At 38.1% G+C, this 24,080-nt stretch overlaps 4 protein-coding genes across 17 annotated transcripts in view; 1 reads left to right on the forward strand and 3 right to left on the reverse strand.

Moving 5' to 3' along the window:
- Window positions 1-9,279, reverse strand: part of zgc:66433 (uncharacterized protein LOC321250 homolog) — a 32,536-nt gene extending 23,257 nt beyond the window's left edge. For 4 of the 14 annotated variants that reach the window (XM_034305846.2, XM_026940438.3, XM_026940439.3 and 1 more), the window contains exon 1: window positions 4,866-5,214. In XM_034305846.2, coding sequence (XP_034161737.1) covers window positions 4,866-4,900 — 35 coding nt within the window. In that variant the 5' untranslated portion in view covers window positions 4,901-5,214. Of the gene's footprint in view, window positions 1-1,638; window positions 1,705-4,865; window positions 5,215-5,521; window positions 5,959-8,151; window positions 8,193-9,154 lie in introns of those variants that run through there. The other 10 variants (XM_053235297.1, XM_053235295.1, XM_034305848.2 and 7 more) reach the window with 6 other exon arrangements.
- Window positions 9,280-10,424: 1,145 nt separating this feature from the next.
- LOC113542824 (lysozyme g) lies at window positions 10,425-13,238 on the reverse strand. The gene is made up of 5 exons (XM_026940608.3): window positions 13,167-13,238; window positions 12,884-12,967; window positions 12,578-12,777; window positions 11,163-11,301; window positions 10,425-10,852 (listed from the first exon to the last, which is right to left on the reverse strand). Exons 1-5 carry the CDS (start codon window positions 13,168-13,170, stop codon window positions 10,719-10,721), a joined length of 561 nt encoding a protein of 186 aa, XP_026796409.3. The 5' UTR covers window positions 13,171-13,238; the 3' UTR covers window positions 10,425-10,718.
- A 1,329-nt stretch (window positions 13,239-14,567) lies between these two features.
- On the reverse strand, window positions 14,568-24,016 carry LOC113542783 (lysozyme g). Its single transcript, XM_026940542.3, has 6 exons — window positions 23,886-24,016; window positions 16,698-16,720; window positions 16,310-16,393; window positions 16,033-16,229; window positions 15,342-15,480; window positions 14,568-14,885 (listed from the first exon to the last, which is right to left on the reverse strand). Exons 2-6 carry the CDS (start codon window positions 16,699-16,701, stop codon window positions 14,752-14,754), a joined length of 558 nt encoding a protein of 185 aa, XP_026796343.1. The 5' UTR covers window positions 16,702-16,720; window positions 23,886-24,016; the 3' UTR covers window positions 14,568-14,751.
- On the forward strand, window positions 18,007-22,095 carry LOC113542786 (lysozyme g). Its single transcript, XM_026940546.3, has 5 exons — window positions 18,007-18,129; window positions 18,308-18,397; window positions 18,480-18,676; window positions 18,964-19,102; window positions 21,908-22,095. Exons 1-5 carry the CDS (start codon window positions 18,111-18,113, stop codon window positions 22,039-22,041), a joined length of 579 nt encoding a protein of 192 aa, XP_026796347.3. The 5' UTR covers window positions 18,007-18,110; the 3' UTR covers window positions 22,042-22,095.
- Window positions 24,017-24,080: the final 64 nt, after the last annotated feature.

Raw genomic sequence — 24,080 nt, forward strand, 5'->3', positions numbered from 1 at the left:
TTAGGGTCAAACTACTGCAATCTAGATGAACTATGGTCCTATGGAGTCAGCTATTGGGATTATCTCTTCCCATTTTTCCATTTTCCAATTTCTCTGTGATACCAGTATCAGAGCCTTGAATATTGGCTGATCTCAGATACTGAACCGATACTGTGACTTTCTGTTGTGCAAAATGCCACAAGCGTGGTGGTGCCATGCATTACCTCAGTTTATCAGTCAACCCAACGCTGATAGCCAGAGACAGAATCGTTTTAGGGCAAGAACAATAGAAGACAAAAAGTCATGGCTTTAAACCAACAAAAACTTGCCTGCTGGCTTGCGATAGCTCTGCTATAAAGCTGGCACATTTTAAGTGTTTATCTAGTAAATATACCAGGCTGAGTCAGCAACAGCAGCAAGTTTCACCCATTAAGCAAACACAGTTATCAGATCTGACGTGTTTATAACCAGGCAAGTTGAACCAGAGCATTCGCAGAAAACTTGTGAAAATATTTAAACCTTTCTCTCTGGTTGACCATTATGCTCATCTGGTTACTACTTTCATCAGGTTTAAGGCAAACTACTTCAAGTTTAAGGCAATGTTTCTCTTACAAGTCATTCATTAAGTCTCAGACAAAACCTGATATACCAACCAAATGAGAAAATTCCACTCTGGCCTCTCTAGACTCTATTTACTCTGTCATCAGATAAAAAGCGACTAATGGTTGCCCTTTTTCGCTGATCACTGATGTTTTATGGTTTTGCAATTTATAATTTAAAAGTTTGGGATAAACAAAACTGAACCCAGAACAAAAGGGCAAATTATACCCCCAGACATCAGATGGCGTCCATTCATTATTTTTTTTTTTGTGTGTCCGTCCCAGAGGAAATGCCTAAAGTCTGCTTCACAGATGGGCATCAGTGTCACATGAACAAATAAAATGGCAATGAACTACATAGCAATGCATCCCATGGTGATTTCCTAAGCTTGTCCTCAAACACTGCTGGGTGTCCTTCAAGTCACATCTGCTCATGGGTTTAAAAAAAAAAAAGGATATGACAGGAAATAAAACTGCCCCAATCCTAATTCCAGAGAATAAATAGTAACATCAAACAGGCTGTAGTCCAAATATTATAATCAATCTTGTGAACACTGTGAATAGACTTTATGATTACAGCAGCAGTTCTTAGGTACATGTCTATAAATCAAAAGATTTCACTCCTAAAATGGTCAGTGTGAAACCAAGCAAGACCCTCAGTGCAATCAGGAATGTTAGTGATGGATTGAGATACTTAGGCTAGGCTAAAGATCACTAGTTTTCACACAGATGGCCTTGTTTCCTCATATCTCCTCCACAGATACAGCAGATTGTGGTCATTACCAAAACATTAAGTGACTGTCCGCAAGAGCATGACTCCATCCTGTATTTTTAAGATTGCTATACTCGAGAACACTTTGCAGCTTGAAACTATCCAAATTAGCAGATGTTCCTTTTATTGTATTATCATCCCTTCTTACGCTTGTCAGTCAGGTTTTTTCTTTTTTGAGCTTCAGACACTTCCCAAGTATCTGTATGTGCATTCCCAAGACCGAACGAAAGATGTTGTCCCTCAGAATCACGTTACAGCTTGTTTCTCTGCAGCAGCTAGTGCACTGACCTTGGAGAGCCTCCACCAGTGCTAGAGCTGGGTGATGATGTCCGCCGTTTCATCTCTTATCTCATGGAGTCATAGTTATGAAAGGAGAGGAGAAAGGAAAGAAAGAAAAAATGAAAGAAAGAAAGAAAGAAAAGAAGAAAAATATATAAAGAAAAAAATTGGAAAGAATATTGAAGAAGGAAAGAGGAGAAGATCATACAGTTGTTAATTGTATAAGTGAACAGGAAGGTTGTAGTAGAATGTTAAAAGGATAAAACAGTGATAAATGAGCCAGTGGTAAATTTGCAGTTATTTTGTTATATTGTAGATCTATTACATTATCTTTGACCAAAACTATTATTATTGTTATTATTATCATTATCAGTGGTGGACAAATCACTAGCCTGGGCGCGTGGGACAAGACGACTACGTGTCAGCTATTAATTTTTCATACATTTTCTTAGAAAGGGATAATGACAGGTCGTGCTGCCCCATATTCGGGAAATAATATACTTATTTGTGTCTGTATTAATGCACTTAACTAGTTAACTAGCTCACCATACTTGTCCGGTGGGCTAGCTAAAGAATTTATGATTTGTCCACCCCTGATTATTATTAATTCATGTGGCATCAAATATACATCCTCTAGAGAAAGTACTCCATTGTTTAGAAATGATCTATAAACTAAAATTGATCCCTAATTTCCATACACTCTACACAGCTGCATTGTGTCATTGTGATTAAAACACACAGGTTTTGCTTCATAATACGTACCTAAAGCTGATAACACTATCGGGTAAATTGGTAGTTCAGTCAGCAAACTACATGATGGTAGTTCAGTCAGCAAACTACATGATGGCTAAATCGCAGAGTCAAGAATGCTGGGATTAAAATACACAAAAACAGTACAGTACAGTACATAACAATAAAAGCCTTCATGAAATCTAATTGTATTATCTGCGAAAGATCTCTAATTTAACATCGAGCAAGTGACAGGGTGCTCGTGTCGCTTTTAGTTCTTGCATTAATCAGTGTAAAAATTGATTGTTTGGATTTGCATGTTACGTGGTAGGCTTCATACTCTCTTCGCTGATAGATTAGCAAAGCTAGCTAACTGTACTAGCTATATACATGCACCAGAGGCACCAACAATCGCTGCTACTTCCTTCCAAGTTTTATTTTTCTACCTAAATGTCTCTTGTCTTGTTTCTAAATGCATGTAATGTAAGGTTGTATATGACAGGAAACAATGGCTACAGTTTTTTCTTCCAATTTTACATGTCAAATAGTAAATGGGAACTAACAGGTCAGAACTAAAGTTTCGAGTGGGGAACTGAAGAAACGTCGGACCACACATGGCATAGAATTGGTCAGAGGAATTATAAAAGCTAATTGTTTGGATTTGTTGCTTTACCATGTCATACCTAATTTGCATAGAATTGAAACATTCAATTGTAATGTCGCTTTGTTGCACTGTTGCTTTTTACTGTTGTTGAAAATGTGGAAATGAACAGTTGCCCAATCTCAAAGCAGGCTAAGTCAGCCTACAGGGACAGTTAAGTCTAAGAAAAGCACTTGACCTTGATCTAACTTATCTAGCTTCCATTTTGCAGTTTGCTGGATTAGCATTTCTGTTTAATCGTCCAGTTAAATGTCAAGAACTCATGTGACCTTTCAGATATCCAAGCCAAACCATGTAATTTTTGCTCACGAGCCACCTCCAGGCCTGAAGTTACTACTGTTACTCTATAATTTAGGAGGATTTACGCAGTGTTTTGCCATTTCAAATTGCATATCTTGCATCACGTGCAAGGCATGGATCACGTGCAACAAAATCAGATGGTGTTACTGAACAGTCAGGTTTACTTGTCTGTATAGAAACCTGCAACTCTGTACGACTTGTGGTGTGCGGTTGTTAGTAAATTGCTGGCCACTGATGTTGGATTTAGGCAAAATACGACCTCAACTGGAATACCACATCAAGAGAGCAGAGGGTTTTCTTTTTCTATTTAAAAAAAAATCTTGTGGGATGAACAGCTTAGCCGGGGCATGAGTTGGTTTTGAAAATTGAAGTCTATGAATTATGTGTGTTTAAAAGTGTTGCACAACCAAGTGTTACCATGTTGGACTTGAAACCGTGGACCAACCATTTGACCACAGGGAAAAAAAAAACATTGTGTGCGGTCTTAATAAACCATCTTCTATTTGTCCTGGCCTTGTCTCTTGAAAAGTGTCTTTTGAAAGGTTGCATTAGTTTGCTAGAAACACCAGGTCCATTTGGATGAGGTTTTGGAGCTGCTCATCCTGCCACCAAGTTCAAACTCGTGATGAAAAACATCAACAAACTCAGCACTGATACAGTGCAGACGCTAAAGCTGAGAACCTTCACGTTAATCCAGAAGATGTCTTCTACAGCTCTGTGCCAAACTGGGCATCATGTGGGACAGTAAAACTGAACTTTGCGAGGACCATAAAAGGCAGGAGCAAGACAAAGGGTGAGAAGCAGAGAGTCATTTCACACCTAACTCAAGGAACACTCAAAGGAATTAGCAACAGAAGGTCAAACTTTTCCTCGCCTGTTCTTTTAGGCGCTGCAACAAAAACAACTTATCTGCAGAAACAAATGATAAGCATTGACATGCTTTCAGTCTGATAAACAAGACTTTCTCTCAGAGTGGTTTGGCTACTGAGCATGACTGAAGAACACTGTTGTTTTTGTTTGTAGCACCACAAGACCATTAGATAAAGTCTGAAAGAGTCCCTTATTGAACTGTTTAACCCACAGCTCTGTTAAAGCACACAGCGGTGCTCTCTTCATACCCAAATACATGTTTGGGGGCTCATCTTCGAATAAGGTTCTTTATTCTTCATGCTGAGAGAATCGTTACTCAGTGTCCCACTTGTAAATAACTATACACACGCATGCGCACACACGTGTGTGTGTATTATATATATATATATATATATATATATATATATATATATATATATATATATACACATATACAGACACACACACACACACATACATATATATACACACACATACATATATACACACACGCATACACACACATATGTAATGTTTAAAAAAGGTCACAGGATATTCATACAGCTAGGTTTGAAATCAGATGCAAGCATTTTCAAGATGATCTAAACTTTCTTGATAACCACTAGAACAGACAGGCATTATTAAACAAAATAAAAAAAAAACACTCTGCTTAGTCCCTTTAATGTGAGCAACTTACTTCTTTCCTCGCAGGCAGCTGTAAAATGTAGCCATGGTGTCGAAGTATGCCAAACCACAAGACACAGGAGTTATCCTTATTGCATCCTTTGTAAAAAATAATAATAATAATAATAATAAAATAAAATAATAAATAAATAAAATCCTTTTGGATGTCGAAATAAAATGGCACTCAATCCTCAAATCTGCATTGCCGGATTATTAATCCCATTTACATGCATAATCTAGGACAATAGGGATGAGAGATCACTTTGAGAGGAATCTCCCTTTACAAAGAATGCAATATCCTTGTAGGGCAAGGTAGAAGTGTGCTCCACTAAGCTGCCTCCAGACAGTGAGCATGCTCCCTCTCCCTCCCTCTCTCTTCCTCTTTCTCTCCACCCCCTAGCGCCGTCACCTAATCCTCACAGCCCGCTGCTATTGTTTTAAGCCGAGTCTGCGAGGCAGCTCTGTGATAATTAGGTAGGGGGGAGACACCAGCGTCCTGGCTATAAAATCATTCAATCCTGCCAAAACCATGAAAACACAGCCAGCGCACAGGTCCCTAGTGCATCAAACTATTCCTTTCATTTCACATGAGTGAAAACAATGTGAAAATTCAGTCATCAAAGACTTTGAAATTGTTCTAAGTTTCCTTCTGACATTAACTGGGCATACCTGACGAGTCGGGCTTTACATCTTTGTTTTCGTTGTCTGTTTAAAAGTCTCGCTCCATTTTCCAGACTGAGAGGGATTTCTGGCACCAACAGGGACTGAAGTGACCAGATCTTCTAGGCAGTTGTCCAACTGTCCTCGTTTACTAGGAAAAATAATATGTAGGGCACAAAACCACAAAAGTCTCTACTCCTTACAAACAACAGCACAGATCTTTTTCGGCCTCCTCAGGCAACTCTTTATGACTTGAAAGGCAAATTTCTCCTTGTAGCCTCCTTACGCTCACCACTAACACTAAGAGAGAATGTAGAACAGAAAAGTGATCCGGGATGGCTGACACTTCTCCTCTTTCTTCCCTCAGACATCTGGCCAACATGGATTGAGCACCTGAATTTCAATGCAACTTAAGTATATATATTCTACAACTACTTTTTTCAGCTTGGTGGAATGTTGCTCAGCTCTGCCTTTGAGAAAAAAAAAGGTTGGTATTTCCTGGAAGGTTACCCCCACCTCGAAAAAAAATCCATATGTGCTTTTATTCACACGAGTATTTCTCCGGGAGAGTTTCCAAGAAATGCAATAAACTAAGACACCCTCCGAGGTACCGAGCAGACTTTATTGTTAGGTTACATCAAATAAAAACCCAAAATAATAAGTAGGCCAAACATCATAAGTAGCTACATAATAAAAAGTTTGGGTGTCTCAGAAGAATATTCACACCTATTCAGACATGATATTTTTAAAGCAAAACTATTACACAATTTTCTATGAAATTCTATACAAACAGCATACAATGCCATTTCCATTTGAAATCTTGGGGTGATGGTGTCCCACTGGACTCAGCGTGAGGCCCCTCTCCATTTAGTTCTGTCAAATTCCCCCTATCCTTTCGACAGTTTTCACTGACTCGAGTTTCTCCAGTACACCCCTGCGGAGTGCTGTTTCTTTTTCTTCACAAACCTCTCGGCATTCCAGCTCACATCTGGAACACATCTTCCAAGGCCGCGCTCGAGCCTGTGCTCTAATTAAGGCCGTGCATGTTGAACTGTAAATAACTGACAAGAAAAGAGCAAAGGAAAAAGACGAGGAATAGTGCACGACTGTCCACCAAGTAGATGAAACGAATAATCATATTTCACAAATCATGAAATGAAGGCTAAAGCATTATGTTCTGTGTCTCTTCTCATAAGGCTAAGAACACGATCCTGTTAAAACCACCCTGGAACAGCTCAAAAGCAGTGTGTGTATCTGGGTTAAGTCCTTCTTCTGCATAAAAAAGGGACCCTGCTGGGTTTGCACAGCTTGATCAATCATCCCAGCCCCCTTTCGCTCTGTGTGTGAGCATTTAACTTTACCTCCCCCTATTCTGCAGACCCTTTAACACTCTGTGTGTGGCACTTTCCAAAAGTGCTCTCCCCAACTTTAACAGGACGACAATGCTACGATCATTGTGCCTTCAGTTTTACAATGCAGCACTCTCTTTGCAAGGCTCACAAAGGGTTATTAAAGACAAGTGGTCAAATAAAGTTAGTTTATGCAACAACAGGCCTTCTGGACTGAACACAAGCTTATGTGTATTTAATAAGCTTTACAACTAGTGGACTGCTTTAAACTATTGGCATGCATATTTTGTCAAACCAAATAAACAGGATAGCTTGAGTATACCACATAGGAAGTCATTACTGTAGCTTACAATTAGCAACTTTCAATTGATTAGGATTTCACTTGCTATATGACATACAACCCAACATCCTCCTTTCCAGTCCAGAGGGGTTATAACCAGTATGACAGTATATTGTGATAAAAAAGAAGGAATATGCTACAGCATTTTAAGGGACATGTAAATGAAAAAATCTTGATTTGTCATTGCTCACAAAGTGAGGTCCAGGCACCCCAAGGGTCTGTGATTTATATCCAGGGGGTCCCTGACTGTATTGCTGTTTTTTTTTTTTTTTTTTTTTTTTTTTTTAAATGCACATGACAGTGGTGGAGATTAATATCAACTAGTCATATCAACTAGGTTGTTATCATTATTATTTATCAGAGGTGCAAGCCTAATTGGTCAATCTAATCCCCAGTAAGTAGAAAACAACTATAAATAATACTTTAGAACATTATTCTAACTGTATTTTTTTTATATATAAAATTATGAATATTGATTAATATGATATAAAAAAATAACATGTTCAGGAATAAAAAAGCTGTAATAAATTGATATAATGGTACATATTTGCTTTAATGTTCTTAAAATTAAATCTGTGGTCCTTGGAAATGATTTTACTCTGGAAGGCGTCCCTGGCTGCAAAATGTTTGTGAACCACTGTACTAAATGATATGCAGTTCTTGTATCTGTTATAAGTGTGCTAAATACAGTTGTGGTCATAAGTTTACATACGCCTTGCAGAATCTGCAAAATGTTAATAATTATACATAAAAATAAAGATCATAAAAATTTTATTTTGTTTTTTTTATTTAGTACTGCCCTGAATAAGCTATTTCACATAACAGATGTTTATGTATAGTCCAAAAGACACGACAATAACTGAATTTACACAAATGAACCAGTTTACGTATGCTTGATTCTTAATACTGTGTGTTGTTATCTGGATGATCAGTGACTGGTTTTGTTTTACCTCAATTGTCCTCAGTGTGAAAAGATGGATCAAAACATTCACTGTTGGAAAGGGGTCATACACACACACACACACACACACACACACACATATATAATTATTAACATTTTGCAGATTCTGCAAGGCGTATGTAAACTTATGACCCCAACTGTATATTATAATTTGCCCAAATGATGCAAATAAAGTGCACTGATGTTGCAATATGTTCTTTAGTGTCATTTTCTTGAAGTAGTAAGCAGTCACTGCAAACACTGTGAACTATATATTGCTCATGATTATGACTGTCAAATTCAAACTTTTCGAATAAGTAAAAGTGCAGTCATTCACAACAGGAACAAAAGGAGAATAATCTGTCTTTGCAGAGCTGAGTTTACTCAATTAGTCGATTAATCGATTCGAAGGTACACGCGAGGTAACCCTTTTTTTTCTCAGACACGTTGAGGGCGTGTTTGAGGGCACTCCACTGGACCTTTTGTTGAAAATGGAAAAACGTGAAATGCAAAAATACACTTGTAAACCCAGTTCCAGAGGTTTGTTTACATTATGCGCTGGCTCAGACACTGAAAGAACAACTTCAAGTCCAAATACTCAGGAAGTATACAAATATTATTTGAAGTTCTGTGTATATTTGATGCATTTATACGTATAATATAACCTACTATCTGTGTTTATTTAAACTATGTTTACGTTAAACTGGTCAGAAAACTGGCTCTTGGCTGTTTTGACATTTTAACAGCTGTTTAACCGATTATTCGATTCGCGTGCTGCTGCTCCCAAATATCGCGCGAGACACCAATTAAAAAACTCCACACGTAATGAACTGTAACAGACTGCACTGCTTCCACGCGAAGAGGAGAGAAGCTTACAAACATTTCCAGACCCCCATCTGTTTGGCTCTGGCAGTGTTAGACAAAGTCAAAGTCTAGTACAGAGTCTTCCAGTGAAACCAAAAAGGCACCACAACGTTAAAGAGGTCAGAAATACATATAAACACGCTACTTACAAGATCACCAAAGCAGCAGAGTCGAGCTGTTACCCATCAAAGCCTGAAACACGACTGATTTGCTCTAATTAGACAGCATTGACTCAGTTAACTGTGAGTATATGAATGAAATTGAGGACTAACAGCGCCCTCTGCCGGCTGAAACCAATATAACAATTTTCTAAATTCATAAATTTATTGGCCAGTCTATTATCTATTAACTAGACCAGTGCTTCCCAATGTGGAGACCATAAAGCATATCTAGAAGTCTGTAATTTTTAAAAAAAAGATGTTACAATGGTGGAAATGTGGCACAACCACCACTATTAATGTTAATATGGTGCCAAAAAAATACTGTACACATTTATATATGTAGCAAAAATGCCCACATTGGCTCTTTACGGGCAAGTTGTAGGCAGTGTGGACAAAGGCCAAAACATACAAATCCCAAAATGGCCCAGTGTGGGTTTTCTGAGGGAAGCCCACACTTTGGGATGTCCACACATATTCCATGTAGGGCCACTCTGGCCAAGCCCGCATTGGGCCAAAATCTTATTTTACCCACACTGGCGCACTGCCGGTTTTCTGTGCCCACACCGGGTCAATCCTGTGGGGTCAATGTGACGCTGACTCGCAAATCCCCAATGGCACGATGTGGGCTGCCCACATGGGGCCCTCACTGTCCCGATGTGGGCATGTTTGCTGGATAATGAGCCTGAAATTTGAATAGTTTGATTATGCTCATTATGTTCGTTAAATAAATCAGTATTGAAGGGGTTTGTGGAATTTTATTTAAAATTAACGTGGGTGGCATGGTGGTGCAGTAAGTAGTATTCCTGCCTCACAGCTTCAGGGCCCTGAATTCAATCCTCAGCTTGGGTTACTGTCTGTGTCGAGGTTCTGTGCATGTTCTCCCTGTGTGGGTTTCCTCTGGGTTCTCAGGTTTTCTCGCACCTCCCAGAAACATGGCAGTAGGTGGACTGGCTAAGGAAAATTGTCTCTAGGTATGTGTATGTGTGCGTGTGTGTGTGTGTGTGCATCAAGGAACCCTACAATGAACTGGTGTCCCATTAACAGTGCACTCAGACGTTAAATATATGTATCTAGGTTGGACGAAAACCCTTCTATGAGCAGGTGTGTCTAAACTTTTGACTGGTAGTATTGGTATTTTTGCAAAAATTTTAATTAGAATTAGTTTTAATTTACAACTAGAATGGATTTGAACTCGTATAAAGTGCAGTGGATTTTTGGCAAAAACTACTGATTTTTTCACAAAAATGACTTGACAAACTCAAAGCATAACCTATTATTTATTACTATTTGTGAAAGTTTGTATTCTAATTTCCAGCAGAAATCATCTGAACATACACAAATACACGTTCTTTGACGTGACAATCCCAATACCAGTTGTTACCAACGTATTGCCAAAGCAACAGTTCACATAGCACAGGTGCTTAAGTTACAAAAGATACAAAAGTTGCCAAGTAGCCCTGTCACTTCATAAAGTATAAGCCTCTAGTTTAAAAAATACAGCACATACAGTTATGTAGTCAAAAAAGCTAGATGGGAATACATCAAATACTGCTTAGTAGCCATTGCGTTTAAACCACTGAGCCCGAGCCACCACATCATTGGCATAATCATCTCCTGTGGTGCCAATGTCCATGCGCTCATACGTGCGGACGTTTCCTGGACCTGCATTGTAGGCTGAGATTCCTCCTGAAACAGGAGACAAACACAGAAGAGAGTGATAAAAACTGTGATACTGTAGGAAGGGATATTTTTAAAGTAATAGACGTACATGTAAGGCAGCTGGTGGATTGGGATCTTGGTTATAGACCTAATAGTAACTCTCTAGTAGCTACCAGACCATTAAAGACCATTAAAAACGCTGGCATGTATTAAGATAATCATTTGTAAGCATTTTGTCCTGGTCAGGGTCAAGGTGGAGTGACTGGAGTGTCTATCCCAGGAACACTGGGCACAAAAACAACAGAACCTATTAAGTGTATGAGATAAGATGTTGTACCTTTAAACTGGTGCTCCTTGGGCCAGGTAGGGAATTTTTTCTGAATTTCTTTAATGAAGCCGATTAGAATCTCTGTGCCTTGGGTGACATGCTCCTCACTATTCCATGCTCCCCTTTTTTGATGGTTGCCTGTGTCAACCTGAAGAAAATGAATTACAAAAAAATGTATGTACCGTCAGGTCCAGAAATATTTGAACGCTGACAAACCTTATTGTTGTTTTAACTGCCTACCACGGTATAATGAAGTTGAAATTAAATAATGAATAATGGACAGACTTTCAGCTTTAATTTAAGCATACCTACATCCAAATCAGGTGAACGGTGTAGGAATTACAGCAGCTTTTATATGTGCCCCCCCTTTTTAAGGGACCAAAGTAAATAGGTAAACTAACATAATCATACAGTAAATTGTAATTTTAGTATATATTGTGGTAGACAGTTAAAATACCAGTAAATATGTCAATGTGCAAATATAGCCAAACACTTTTTACATGTGGTCCCCCGCTTTTTAAGAGATCAAAAGTAATTGGACAATTGGCTGCTCAGCTGTTCCATGGCCAGATGCATTGACTTGCATTGCTGAGCAGTATTTCATTGAGATATATTGAGATAAGTTTGCAGTGAATACTTGCTACAGAAATTTTGCACATCATTACTGAGACCTCAGACGTGACTCCAGAATTAAGCGCTATTCAGAGGTTGCGCAAGAGTTATGTACAATGGGTGGAGTCTGAGTAAAACCTAAAAATAATAAAATAATGGGATGTACTACATCAAGTGCTGTTTTATAAGCTGCCGATTAATGAGGGTGAAAATGTATTGTTAAATTAAACCAAATGTTGCAGTCATTAAGGTCATTAGCATAACTAGGACTATTCATGTAACAATATATTCCCAGTACACTCCTATTAGATTTATTTCAAGGCTTGCCAACTTCTCATTCATACAGGATATCATCATATTAATCTTTTTTCTTTAAAAAAATGGATCTTGCTTTTATATTACATTTGACAACAAGGAAAAAACACTATATCCTTCTTCAGTCTATATTTTTTTGTATCCCTGTTTTTTCTGGGTTTAAATGGAGGTGCTTGTGTTTAAATACAGTGGTTTAGATGTTATTGAAAAACCCTTTCACCAGTGATTCTATCAACCAATCAAAATCTGGCAACCTGGGAGACACACACATGCACTACATGCAGTTGATTTGTATATTCTGAATGCTGAGCCCAGAAACTCTGAATACATGTAGTCTGAATACAAAAACCGTTCTGCATTAAAATATTGATGTAACTTTTGGACTTAAGTCGCCAACTCTGAATAAGGCTCATGGTGTATAAAACATTACTAGGCAACTTTCAGATAAGTTGAAAATTGAACTCAAATGTATTAATGAAGTGTTGCTTTAAACCAACCTGCATTAGTCCAAAACCCTTGCCATCTTTCTGAAAGCCATCCTTCGTAAGGTATAGTCCACCCCTCGTCTCTCTGGATATGATGCCTGCGATCACAGCTGGGTCCATCTGCTTAGCTCTCCCAACATTCAGGATGATGGACTTGTACTGGTCTATCCTCTTTAGATCAGTCTCAGCCATTTTGTATGAGGCTTCCACACCTGTGGAAGGAAACCGATCATCGTAACTCTCCAATTCAAGTGCAAAACGATCATTATTACTTTGGGTACCTATTTATTCTTTCAAATATAATGTGTAAAAATTTACCTTTTAGAGTGAGTTTATCCTTACTAGCTGTTTTTTCCGATGCCCCAGTTGTGCTGATCTTGGTAAGGTCTCCAAAAATGCATGCTAGGATTGGCATAGAAAAGATAAACTGAGATCCAACAAAACTAAAATAACTTTACCTTTGCAGAGCATTTTGCTGTACAATAATAATAGATGGAACATATTTCTGCAATGATACTTTTAAGAGGAAAATTGAATGAAGAAAATTGTTATTATTAATTTTAATTTGGAATAATGAATTTCGGTTAAAGAATAAACTCACCCATGATGGTGCTTCTGATAGCTTTGTATAGAGAAAAGAGCTGTAAGTGATCGTATGAGGGCTGGTGTATCTATTTTATACTTATCCATAAGCACTTCCTCTAAATAAAATAGGCGGTGACACATTTTGGTAGATTCCCATGGCACACCCTTTTGTCGTTAGGCGAAAGCCTAATTTTTCACTAATGTATTGCTCTTTAATAATGAATTTCCTTCTTGGCATCTGCCAGTAATCAATTATGGTTGGGTGTGTTGAGATGTAGTAATGGGTTGTGGCAGGGTGTGCACCTTATGCTGCATGCTAATCCTGGAAAATACCTACTTCTGTCCAGACAAGTAGGCGGGGGTGCAAAGTAACTACAGTTACTCTTGTTATTGTACCTGAGAACGTGGCTCACTGTAATGGAGCTTTTTGGGCATTATTAAATCACATAAAATTTTTTAAAAATAGCATATTCAAATCTGCTCCATTTTTTACATTTATGGCATTTGGCAGACACCCTTATCCAGAGCAACTTACATTTATCTCTCTCTTTTTTTTTTTTTTTTTTTTTTTTACATATATACAACTGAGGGTTAAGAGCCTTTTTCAAGGGCCCAGCAATGGCAGCTTGGTGGTGCTAGGGATTGAACTCATAACCTTCTGATCAGTAGGTCAACAGCTTAACCACTGAGCTACCACTGCCCCATTTTTTGATCGCCATTCCAGAGTAATGATGGCTGCAGGGATGGTTACGGTGGCTGGAAGAAGTACTGAGCTGTACTGTGCATGCATGAATTTTCTTCTTTTCTTCTGCTGCTGTAGCTTGCTTTTCTGCTATGGCAAAAACGTCGGTTTGACTTACTTGCCAAAAAGTTTTTGCAAGTTTATTTCAGCTTTTTTTTTTATGTGTGTTGAATTATATTTTCACTAGACACTACTCTAGTGCCATTTGTTCAGCCCACAATATAATTGTGTTTATTGTAGCCTAAATCTTGCAAAACTGCATACACACACAATGTCAAGGAGACAGGTCATGCTAGATTGTTGTCATAGCAGAAGTTACAATCATTATTTACACGCCAGTTTCACCTCTCAAGGCACAACAGCAGACGAGGGCATTTAGTGCCCTTAAGCATTATTGGCACCCTTAACGAAAATGAGCAAAAAGTAGTAAACTATATATGAAAAGAATAACACATGCTATAAGTGATATAGCTCAAACTTTGTATGATTTTACTTAGTCATTTGTTTTTTTCAAACACAAAATGACTTGATAACGCGTAACCTATTAGTTATTGCTGTTTGTGAAAGTTCTTATTCTAATTTACAGAAAAAACCAAATGAACATAGACAAACATACATTTTGTTAACAACTTAATCCCAATACCAACTGTTACCAATATGTTCACAAATCAATAATTCACATAGCACAAGCGTTTATTTGAGCATTGCAAGGAGAGTTGCTACAAAAGTTGCAAACAGGTCTGTCACTTTATAAGATTCTTAAGTATAGGCTTCTAGGCACTGTAATCTATATCTTGAAAAATACATGTGCAAAGAACATAGCAGTTATGCAGTGGTAAAGGTGAAAAACAAATATTGCTTAATAGCCATTGCGTTTAAACCACTGAGCCCGGGCCACCACATCATTGGCATAATCATCTCCTGGGGTGCCAATGTCCATGCGGTCATACGAGCGGACGTTTCCTGGGCCTGCATTGTAGGCTGAGATTCCTCCTGAAACAGGAGACAAACATGACAGAGGACAGTGGTACAATAACTATGAGGAAACTCTTTGTAATAATACTGGAAGGAAGTTATGAACAGAAAAAAAATAATAGGATAATGGTGATCAGTCAGAGAAACTTCATATTGATTTGCAGTGATGCTTCACTCTAAGGGAACAAGTGGATCCAAACCATGCCAGCAAAATAAATAAATGCCCCCCAACAGCATAAGAGAGCCACCAGATTTTCCTTTGTGTAAAGGAAAATGTAAAGGACATACATCTTCATTTATTCATTTGGCAGATGTAAGGTGATATTTGAATATTTGAATATATCTTCTATATCTTAAGTTTCTAAGGGATAGAGGTATAGTTCAAGGGCTATACTGCAGTCCTGTGATAGCCCTGTGATTAAATCTACAACCTTCTGTTTGAAAATTACAGCAACATAGACCACAAGTTTGTACCTTTAAATTGGTGCTCCTTGGGCCAGCTGGGGAATTTCTTTTGAATATCTTTAATGGATTGTATTAGAATTTCGGTGCCTTGAGTGACATGCTCCTCGCTGTTCCAGGCTCCCTTAGGAGTGTGATGGCGCTTGTCAACCTAAAGACAATACGAGTGAGTAAGATCATATCAATTCCACCAAACAGCTCTAATGTACATATTGTTTCTATACGGTGGTGCTCATTCACAAATATTCAAATTCACTAATTCTGTTTGCATCTGCTTTTGCTTGTGACACTTCCTTTATCCAAATGAACTTACAGCTGAGACAGTTTACAAACTAAGCAGTTGAGGGTTAAAGGTTTCAGGTCAAGGATTCCACGGTGCTGTGATTTGAACTAACAAGTTTCCAATCAGTATCTAAGTTCCTTATCCACTGAGCCACCACTTCCCGAAAAAAACTGGTTAAAAACCACTATGACCACAGCCCATGAAGAAAGAACCATGATTACTGCATTAAATGAGTTATAATTTCAATATAACTTTTCAATATATCTTTCTCAGTTTCACAGCATCAGAATCCATAAGCCATACTGTGTTGACTTGTATTTCTAACATGGTGTAACCCATGGCCACATCTTTCAACAACTGTAACTTCCACTTTTACCTCACATCTCAACCACATTACAAAGGGTTTTACTTTAACCCAACCTGCATGAGTCCAAAGCCATTGCCATGGTCTCCCCAGCCATTCACAAGAATTGCTCCAGCCCTTGACTCTCTGGATATGATGCCTGCGATCACAGCTGGGTCCATCTGCTTAGCTCTGCCAACTTTGGTGATGATGTTCTTGTACTGCTCCATCTTCCTCAGATCATGCTCAGCCAGTTTATACGAGGCGTCCGGCCCTATGGAAGGAGTCAATCATCATTACACAAGTTCATTTTCAAAAATAATGTGCAAAAATGTGTAGATTATGGTTCTACACCTTTTATAGTGAGTTTGTCCTGCTTAGCTGTTTTTTCAGATGCCCCAGTCGTATCGATCTTTGTGACGTCTCCAAAAATGCAGGCTAGGATAGACATTAAAAAAATAATAATAATCTGAGATCCCAGAGGACCAACCAGCTTTGCACTTTAGAACATGGTTCTTTCTTCACTGGCTGTGTACATAGTAGTTTTTAATCAGTTTTTTTGGAAGTGCAAGAGGGTAAATATTTCTATAACTATAAAGAATTTAAGAGAAGCCAAAATATGATAAAAATGATCAGGTACTTAGTACTAGTACAATGGTAGTACAATGGTACTAGTACACTAATACTAAAACTAGTACAATTAATGGTAATACTCAATAAGAAAATAAGAAAATAAACTCACCCATGATGATGCTTCTTGTTTCCCTGCACAGAGAAAAGAGCTGTAAGTGAGGACAGTTTTAACTGTTATATATCCCTAAATACTTCCTCTAAGTAAAGGGGGAAGAGACATGTTTTTTTTCCACACATAACTGGTAATGCATGGTAAACTTCTCATCCTACACAATGTAGTTAGCAATATAGCTATCTGTGAGCCTGCAGCGTAGAACTTGAGGATGAGGCCCCTGGCCCTACCTCAGTAAAATGTTTCAATATGCTGGAGTAAGCTAAGATTCATATTAAATGAGATGTCACCTTTGCCTCTGTACAAGACATGAACTCCATCTAATTTGAAAATGCATGTTGAGGTAAAAATTTTGCTAATTTGCTAATGTTAACTGGCTAGATAAGTTAGCCTGTATTCTTTGCTAGGTTAGACTAGCATCAATCTCAGTAGCTAACATTATTGGCTAGGCAGCAAGTCAAATTTGAGCTAATGGTAAACAAAACAAAACACAAACCACCCACTCAGAAAGCACGGGCAATTTTGCGGTCTTGACTCTTGGCCATGGATAGCTGTGGCATCACAATAAATGTTTTTTAATGTTAATTTATCACTGTATGCATTGAGATTTCAAATTGTCAGTTTTGCAAAATACATACAGTCCCCTCCAACAGTATTGGAATGGCAAGGCCAATTCTATTGTTTTTTTCTATACACTGAAGACATTTGGGTTTGATATCAAGAGATATGCAACCAAATATTAAGTGTTATTTAATTTTAATTTACTTTAGGACTATCTGTTCCAATACATTTGTTCACCTAAAAATTGCATGGTCTGCCCCTAAAGGTGCCATGTTCTAAGCTGTTTAACACATCTAGATGTATATATCAGAAAGTGAAAACTGAAATTCTGATCTATTGTGTCACATTCATCTTTTGATCTCAAACCCAAAGTGCCATCAGTGTATAGCAAAAACAAAAGAATTGGTCTTGCCATTCCAATACTTTTGGAGCGGACTATATGTCCTTTAAAAAGAAGTGGGATTCCAGGAAAAGGAATGAGAATTAAAAAATTTCCCTTAAACAGTTTACATCAGCTTCGTCTGGTGTACAATGATCCTGTTTAGAGCACAAGCTTCATCTAAATGGAATCAAGGACACTGATATAATATGTCTACAGGAAACATATGGCATTTAAAGTAATAACCATTATATTAGCCAAGATACAAAACATGAATCCATTCCCTTATGGGCAGCACCTGATATAGTTGCAGTTTTTGTGTTCCATGCCAAGGAAATTTCCAGATGTTGCAATAACAGAGTCCAGTTCTTACTTCCTCCTTTATTTAGAGGAAGTGGCTACTTGTGAAACCCACTTAGATTTGTCTGCCCAAGGGACCTGCACAAGAGCTGTTTTCTCACTGAAGCAAGATGAAACTCTTTATCATAGGTGAGTTGCTCACTTGGATCTGTGATCTGCTACAAAATTATTGGAAGAAACAAATACCTTATCTGATCTTAAAAAAAAGGGGAAAAAAGCAATAGCATTGAGAGAGCTTGTAAAATAGAGTTACTCTGTCTTACATAAATGCGTTTCTGTCTCACACTGACGATCCTTTACGTGTCAGCTCTCTCGTGCATTTTTGGAGATGTCATGAAGATCGACACGACTGGAGCATCTGAGAAAACAGCTCGCCAAGACAAACTCTCTGTAAAGGGTATGTCTGCTTAAATTTACTGTCTCTCTTGTGGTTGTGGCTAGAATCTTGAATCCAGCATTTAAGGTATTTCTTGCTAAAGGGGTGGAAGCTTCATATAAACTGGCTGAGCATGATCTGAAGAGGATGGAGCAGTACAAGAACATCATCATGAAAGTTGGCAGAGCTAAGGAGATGGACCCAGCTGTGATCGCAGCTATCATATCCAGAGAGTCAAGGGCTGGAGCAGCGCTTGTTGATGGCTGGGGAGATCACGGCAATGGCTTTGGACTTATGCAGGTTTGTTTAAAGCAATGCTTCAGTAATCAGTTAAGGAGTGAAGGTCATATACAGTAGGTTATTATGGTTTTAGTTGTTCTTTCTGCGATTGTGAAATTCCGACAATTCCAGCTGGAACTGAACCTGTTGCAACATTGCTCCTGTTTTATGTTCTGTGACTAAATGTTGTTCCAACTCATGAGGGTTACTTTAAAGCGAGATTTGTTGGATCAGCAATGACTAATCTATCTGATGTCGATTCTCTATGAAGTGATCTATGTAATTATATGTCACACCAATTTCTCTAGATTGACAAACGTTATCACAAACTGAGGGGAGCCTGGAACAGTGAGGAGCATATCACACAAGGCACTGAGATTCTGATTGATGCTATAAGAGCGATTCAGAGAAAATTCCCTAAATGGCCCAAGGAGCACCAGTTTAAAGGTATGCAGGCATGCTAAGACCTACCTCCCTTTCATTTTTATCTCCATACATCATATTCACTGTTATCAAATGACTTAAGTTTGATTATTTTGGACTTTTGTAGAAGCAAGATCAATAGCTCAGTGAATGACCAAAAAGAAAAATACAAAGACTGTTATGAAGTAGTGGTTTATTTCTAAAACCAGAAAGTAGATTCACACAGCTTATTGTTGGCATTTGTTTTAGGTAATTACATATAGTGATACACCCTTCAAATCTGTCCTCCTACTGAGCTCATTTTTAAGCCCACTTCACAGACACACCTATAACATATCATCATCGGTGATCAAGAAGGAGCATGTGAACCTGTTGTAGGGAGAATCACCTGGATACCTTCTTGGGTGTATGCTCAAGCATGCCGAGGCGTATTAACAAAGTCATGAAGTGCCTAAAGTGCATAAAGCATATGATGCAGCCATTTTTCCCATTTATTCTTCTTGGCTTGTACATATGTTGGACTGCAGACAGGCAATAGCCATTTATCATCTATTCTGTCATAGTGAGTGTATTTTTATACAAGGTATTTTCTGGTCAAATGCTATGGAACCCTGTGACAGCCTTTACCTTTGAGTTGTCTTTCCCTTGTTAGCATTGCTAGCCTTATTAGCCATCACCTGCTTCGCTGCTTGTATCTCTAGAACTTGTGCTGTTGCTCAGTAAGATGTTGTTACTTGTGGAAAATGCTGACATGCAGGGACAACTGATAAATACTGTATACTGTATCAATCTGCTACATAGAATCCCAGAAAGCAATCTGAGTCACTTTCTATGAAAATTAATGATTTGGTGGCAGACGTGTGCAAAACTGATGTTGGAACCATCCTTGTAGTCCACTGCCTAGTCGTTCTCCTTGTTCCTCAGTGGAGGAGCACTAGGATGCTATACCTGCAGGTACAGCTGAGAGATTCTTCTGGATTGATAATGATGGTGGTCTCATCAGAAAAACCACTACATCCAGATGCTTCCCTTACTGGCTGGGGAGCAGTATCATGCCACGGGGCCACAATGGACATGTGGCCCCATAGTGTGAGATCAGAACACATCAATCATCTGGAATTGAGAGTGGTCCATTTGGTCCTCAAGTTTTTGTTACCGGTTCTGAGATGTTGCCATGTGTTGGTACGCTCAGACAACGTCATGCCAGTCAGATATATAGATACAGAGCAATCAGTAGACACAGGGATGATTCACAGACACCCTGGATGACTCACTCTATATACAGAGAAATACACTAACACCTCCCATTAGCTGAGTTCTTTAGCTCAACAACTTCACAATTGGCTAGTGATACAAATTCGATTTGTTTGCTTTGTCTACTCAACCCTGTTTCGTTGTGAAACCCTGTTTCGTTGAGAAACTCATATTGTTTTTCAACCCTGACTGGCTGCTGGCTCTCGCCTATCACTGTGTAGCCAGACTTCTTTGGGGTGTGATTCCGACTTGACAACTATGAATGTCTGGACTCTCACAGCAGCTCAGGAACATTATATTATAGATGTGCTTTAATAATTTTATGTATTTATTTATTTATTTATTTATTGTTTTGACAAGGCCAGATTTAGGGGGGGTGCTGGGTTGGGTTATACACTATTTTACAAGCTCCCCCCATTTTTCCCTAAGCACCTAACGCTCACCTCAAAACTTTTTAGGACCTCATTATCAAGTACATTAACTAAATCCCATGTCTCAAATGCTTGAGGGCCAAATATGGCTGCTGCCTCATTTTAACTTGAAAAATAATGTTGAAACAGCTGGAAATATTCTACTTTCAGAGTGATGCGGACATATAAATATAAAACCATGACTGTTTTCATGATCATTTTAAGGGACACTCTACCATCAAACAATCTTGCCATATTAATAATGTTACCATAAAATATTTTTATAACACTACCATTAAAATGATTAAAAAAATAGCATGTTAATAATAGGGGGAAATTACGCCTTACATCTTGTAAATACTGATGTTTTCCTCTTATTGCAGTAAAACTCCACGCTACTTCTCCAGTACACACCTCAATATCTTTATGCTTATAGTGTAGCTTTCTGGCTAGTAGCTTTCAAAAAGGAATGGAAAATTGCACAATATTCAATTTTTTAGTAATATGTTAAAAAAAGTAAATAAAAAAATTAATAGTCTTAGATTATTAATAGATTATATTGGAGTCTCACAAAAATGCTGATGTGGCCTGGGCGGAATTTGAGTTTGACACCTCTGGCTCAGTGGTATATGGCCAAAAATAAATAAATAAATAAAATAATTAATAACTAAATTAATTACATCTACATGTCTACAGGATAGTATTAAGCTACAGGAACCCTATCCCATTCTCCTTTTGGATGTCAATGTAGAAATGTAAAGTAAATATATGTATTTATATTTATATTATTTATTTTATTTAAACAAAACAAATGGCAAGGAGCCTGCAGGTCTTCATTATGATACAAATATTATATTTCATCAACAAGCATGATTGTAAAAGATGCCCACCCAGACATTTTACCTGGCCCCGCAATCAAGACAGGCTAAGTCCGGCCCTGATTTTGCACAAAATAACATGCACTGTAGCTTTAATATCACAACCAGCAATCAGTAAAGGTATTAATTGTTACACAGAGATTTGATGCTATTTTGTAAAACAGCATATGAAGATACTCTGACATGCAACTCTAGTCTTCCTTTTTTTTCTTACAATAACTAAACTGATATTCTTCACTGTGATTTACACACATTAATGGATGTCTGTTACCTGTTTACTGTTTCAGGTGGAATCTCAGCCTACAACGCTGGAGTAGGAAACGTCCGCACGTATGAGCGAATGGACATTGGGACCACAGGAAATGATTATGCCAATGATGTGGTGGCCAGAGCCCAGTGGTTCAAACGCAACGGCTACTGAGCAAAACTCATATTTCCCATGTAAAACCGCTTCAATAAATCCTTATTTCTCATAGATCGTTGATGTGTTGTTAGGATTTAATACTCTGTAATTGTTCTCAAGGATCAATCACAGTGCTTATTACAGAAATTGAAAGCATTATTGGCTCAGCAGGGAGCATTCTCTCCTCACAAGTCTAGAGTACTGGGTTCCTGAGCTCTGGTTATGAGAAACGAGTTTTAAACGTTCTTCACTTATCTACAGTATATGGATTTCTTCCAACCTCTCAAAAACATGCCAGTAGTAGTCATTGTGTGACTTTTACAATTTAATTGATAAGTATGATGTGCTCATGCACTTTAGATAGATGCCAGACAGTAGTAGTAGAGGTGACGGTATTCAGAAATTGCCATTCAATTATTTAAAGCACCATCTACCAATCTTGTCATATTTATGACATTAATCAGTGTAGGAAATGCACACGACAATGCACTCCCAGTGCTGGTCCCAAGCCTGGATAAAATTGGGGAGGGTTGTTTCAGGAAGGGCATCCGGTGTAAAAACTGTGCCAAATCAAATATACGGACCAATGATCCACTTTGGCGACCCCTAACGTCAGCAGCCGTATGATCCTAAATGGTTAATTCAGTTTACAGCAGTTGGTAAGCAATAAAATGCCATTCAACAAATTAAGGGAAGCATTCGTAATAATGGAATTGTAATGATTTCATTGACTTTTTATGAACATCGCTATAGTGCAAAACAATGTTATTTGATACGTTTATAATCAGCTGCGCTGTATGTGTGTTATATAACATTTTTCAGAGAGGTTCAAACCTAAAGTTCTTTAAAGTTTGTTCATCAGGGTTCGTCGTATAAGTAAAAGTTATTCGTTAAATTATGATTAATAGTTAAGCCTCCTAAAAGAGTTCAAGTGTGGAGCCTTTTCTAATAAACACACTGTTGCAGGGTTCTACACAGAAGCTTTAAGGGTTCCCCCACGGGAACAACTGAAGAACCCTTAAGGGTTCTAGATTTACAGTTCTAGAGTTACAGTTCTAGTCCTTTGTTCTTTACTACTTTGTTATTGTTATATAGCAATATTTTTTTTGGAATTCCCTTCTACAAAGCTAAATATTGTTTATGATTTGGATACAAGTCTGAGAGTATCAAGATAAATTTGTGAATCTTCAGCCTAGAAATGAAGTTTAGGCTATGTTGTTTAATAAAAGAGCCAGAAAGTCTAACCAGGAAAGTAATTGCTGTGACTGATTATCAAATGCAGCACTCAAATCTACAAACAGAACAATACTGATGAGGCCAAAGTTGGCAGAATGAAGGAAAATGCTGGATATCTGCAAATGACACTGGCAAAATATAGCAAGGAATGATATGGCGTAAATACTCAGTGTGTACTCTGTTTGTAGGATCTGCTGTGGCTATTAGATAGGTGTGACTGAGGGCTTCAGGCCTTTCAGATGGGGTTTAGTGAGAGGAAATTTCCAGATTTTGCAATAAACTGAGATGTATGTTGACTTCCTCTTGTATCAGCTATTGTCACCTGATCCACACCCTGCCTGATTTATACCACTCATAACCACTATTGTTGCACATGCATGCATTTCATTCCTAGCAATGACTGATACCGGATTTTGTTTATTGATCCGATAATAGGCTCCACATACCAATACAGATACTTTCAATACATGATACATGTCTTCTGTAGGTTGCATAAAATATCTTTGCTCTTTCTACATTCATAAAGGTGGAGATGAAAATTCTAAGCGAAAGCTGTAAATATTAAATAGAATTCAGGTTTGTGGACAAAAAAGCATAATTTCCTGCTTTTTGTTCATGTGACTAACCTGCCTTCCTGATTCACTCTGGCACCAGATGGATTATTTTTTCAGATGCTTTATCCAGTGTGCTTGTTTACATGTGTAAGTTTGCTCCAAAATTCTTCAACTGTCTGCGAGAGAACAACTGTTTCCTGATCTACGTGGGTGTGTGTGAGGGAGTGGTGAGAAAGTAGCAAAACTAGTTCCTATCCTGTATCATTA

This window comes from Pangasianodon hypophthalmus, chromosome 7, assembly GCF_027358585.1.
Source record: "Pangasianodon hypophthalmus isolate fPanHyp1 chromosome 7, fPanHyp1.pri, whole genome shotgun sequence".
Lineage (NCBI taxonomy): Eukaryota > Metazoa > Chordata > Actinopteri > Siluriformes > Pangasiidae > Pangasianodon > Pangasianodon hypophthalmus.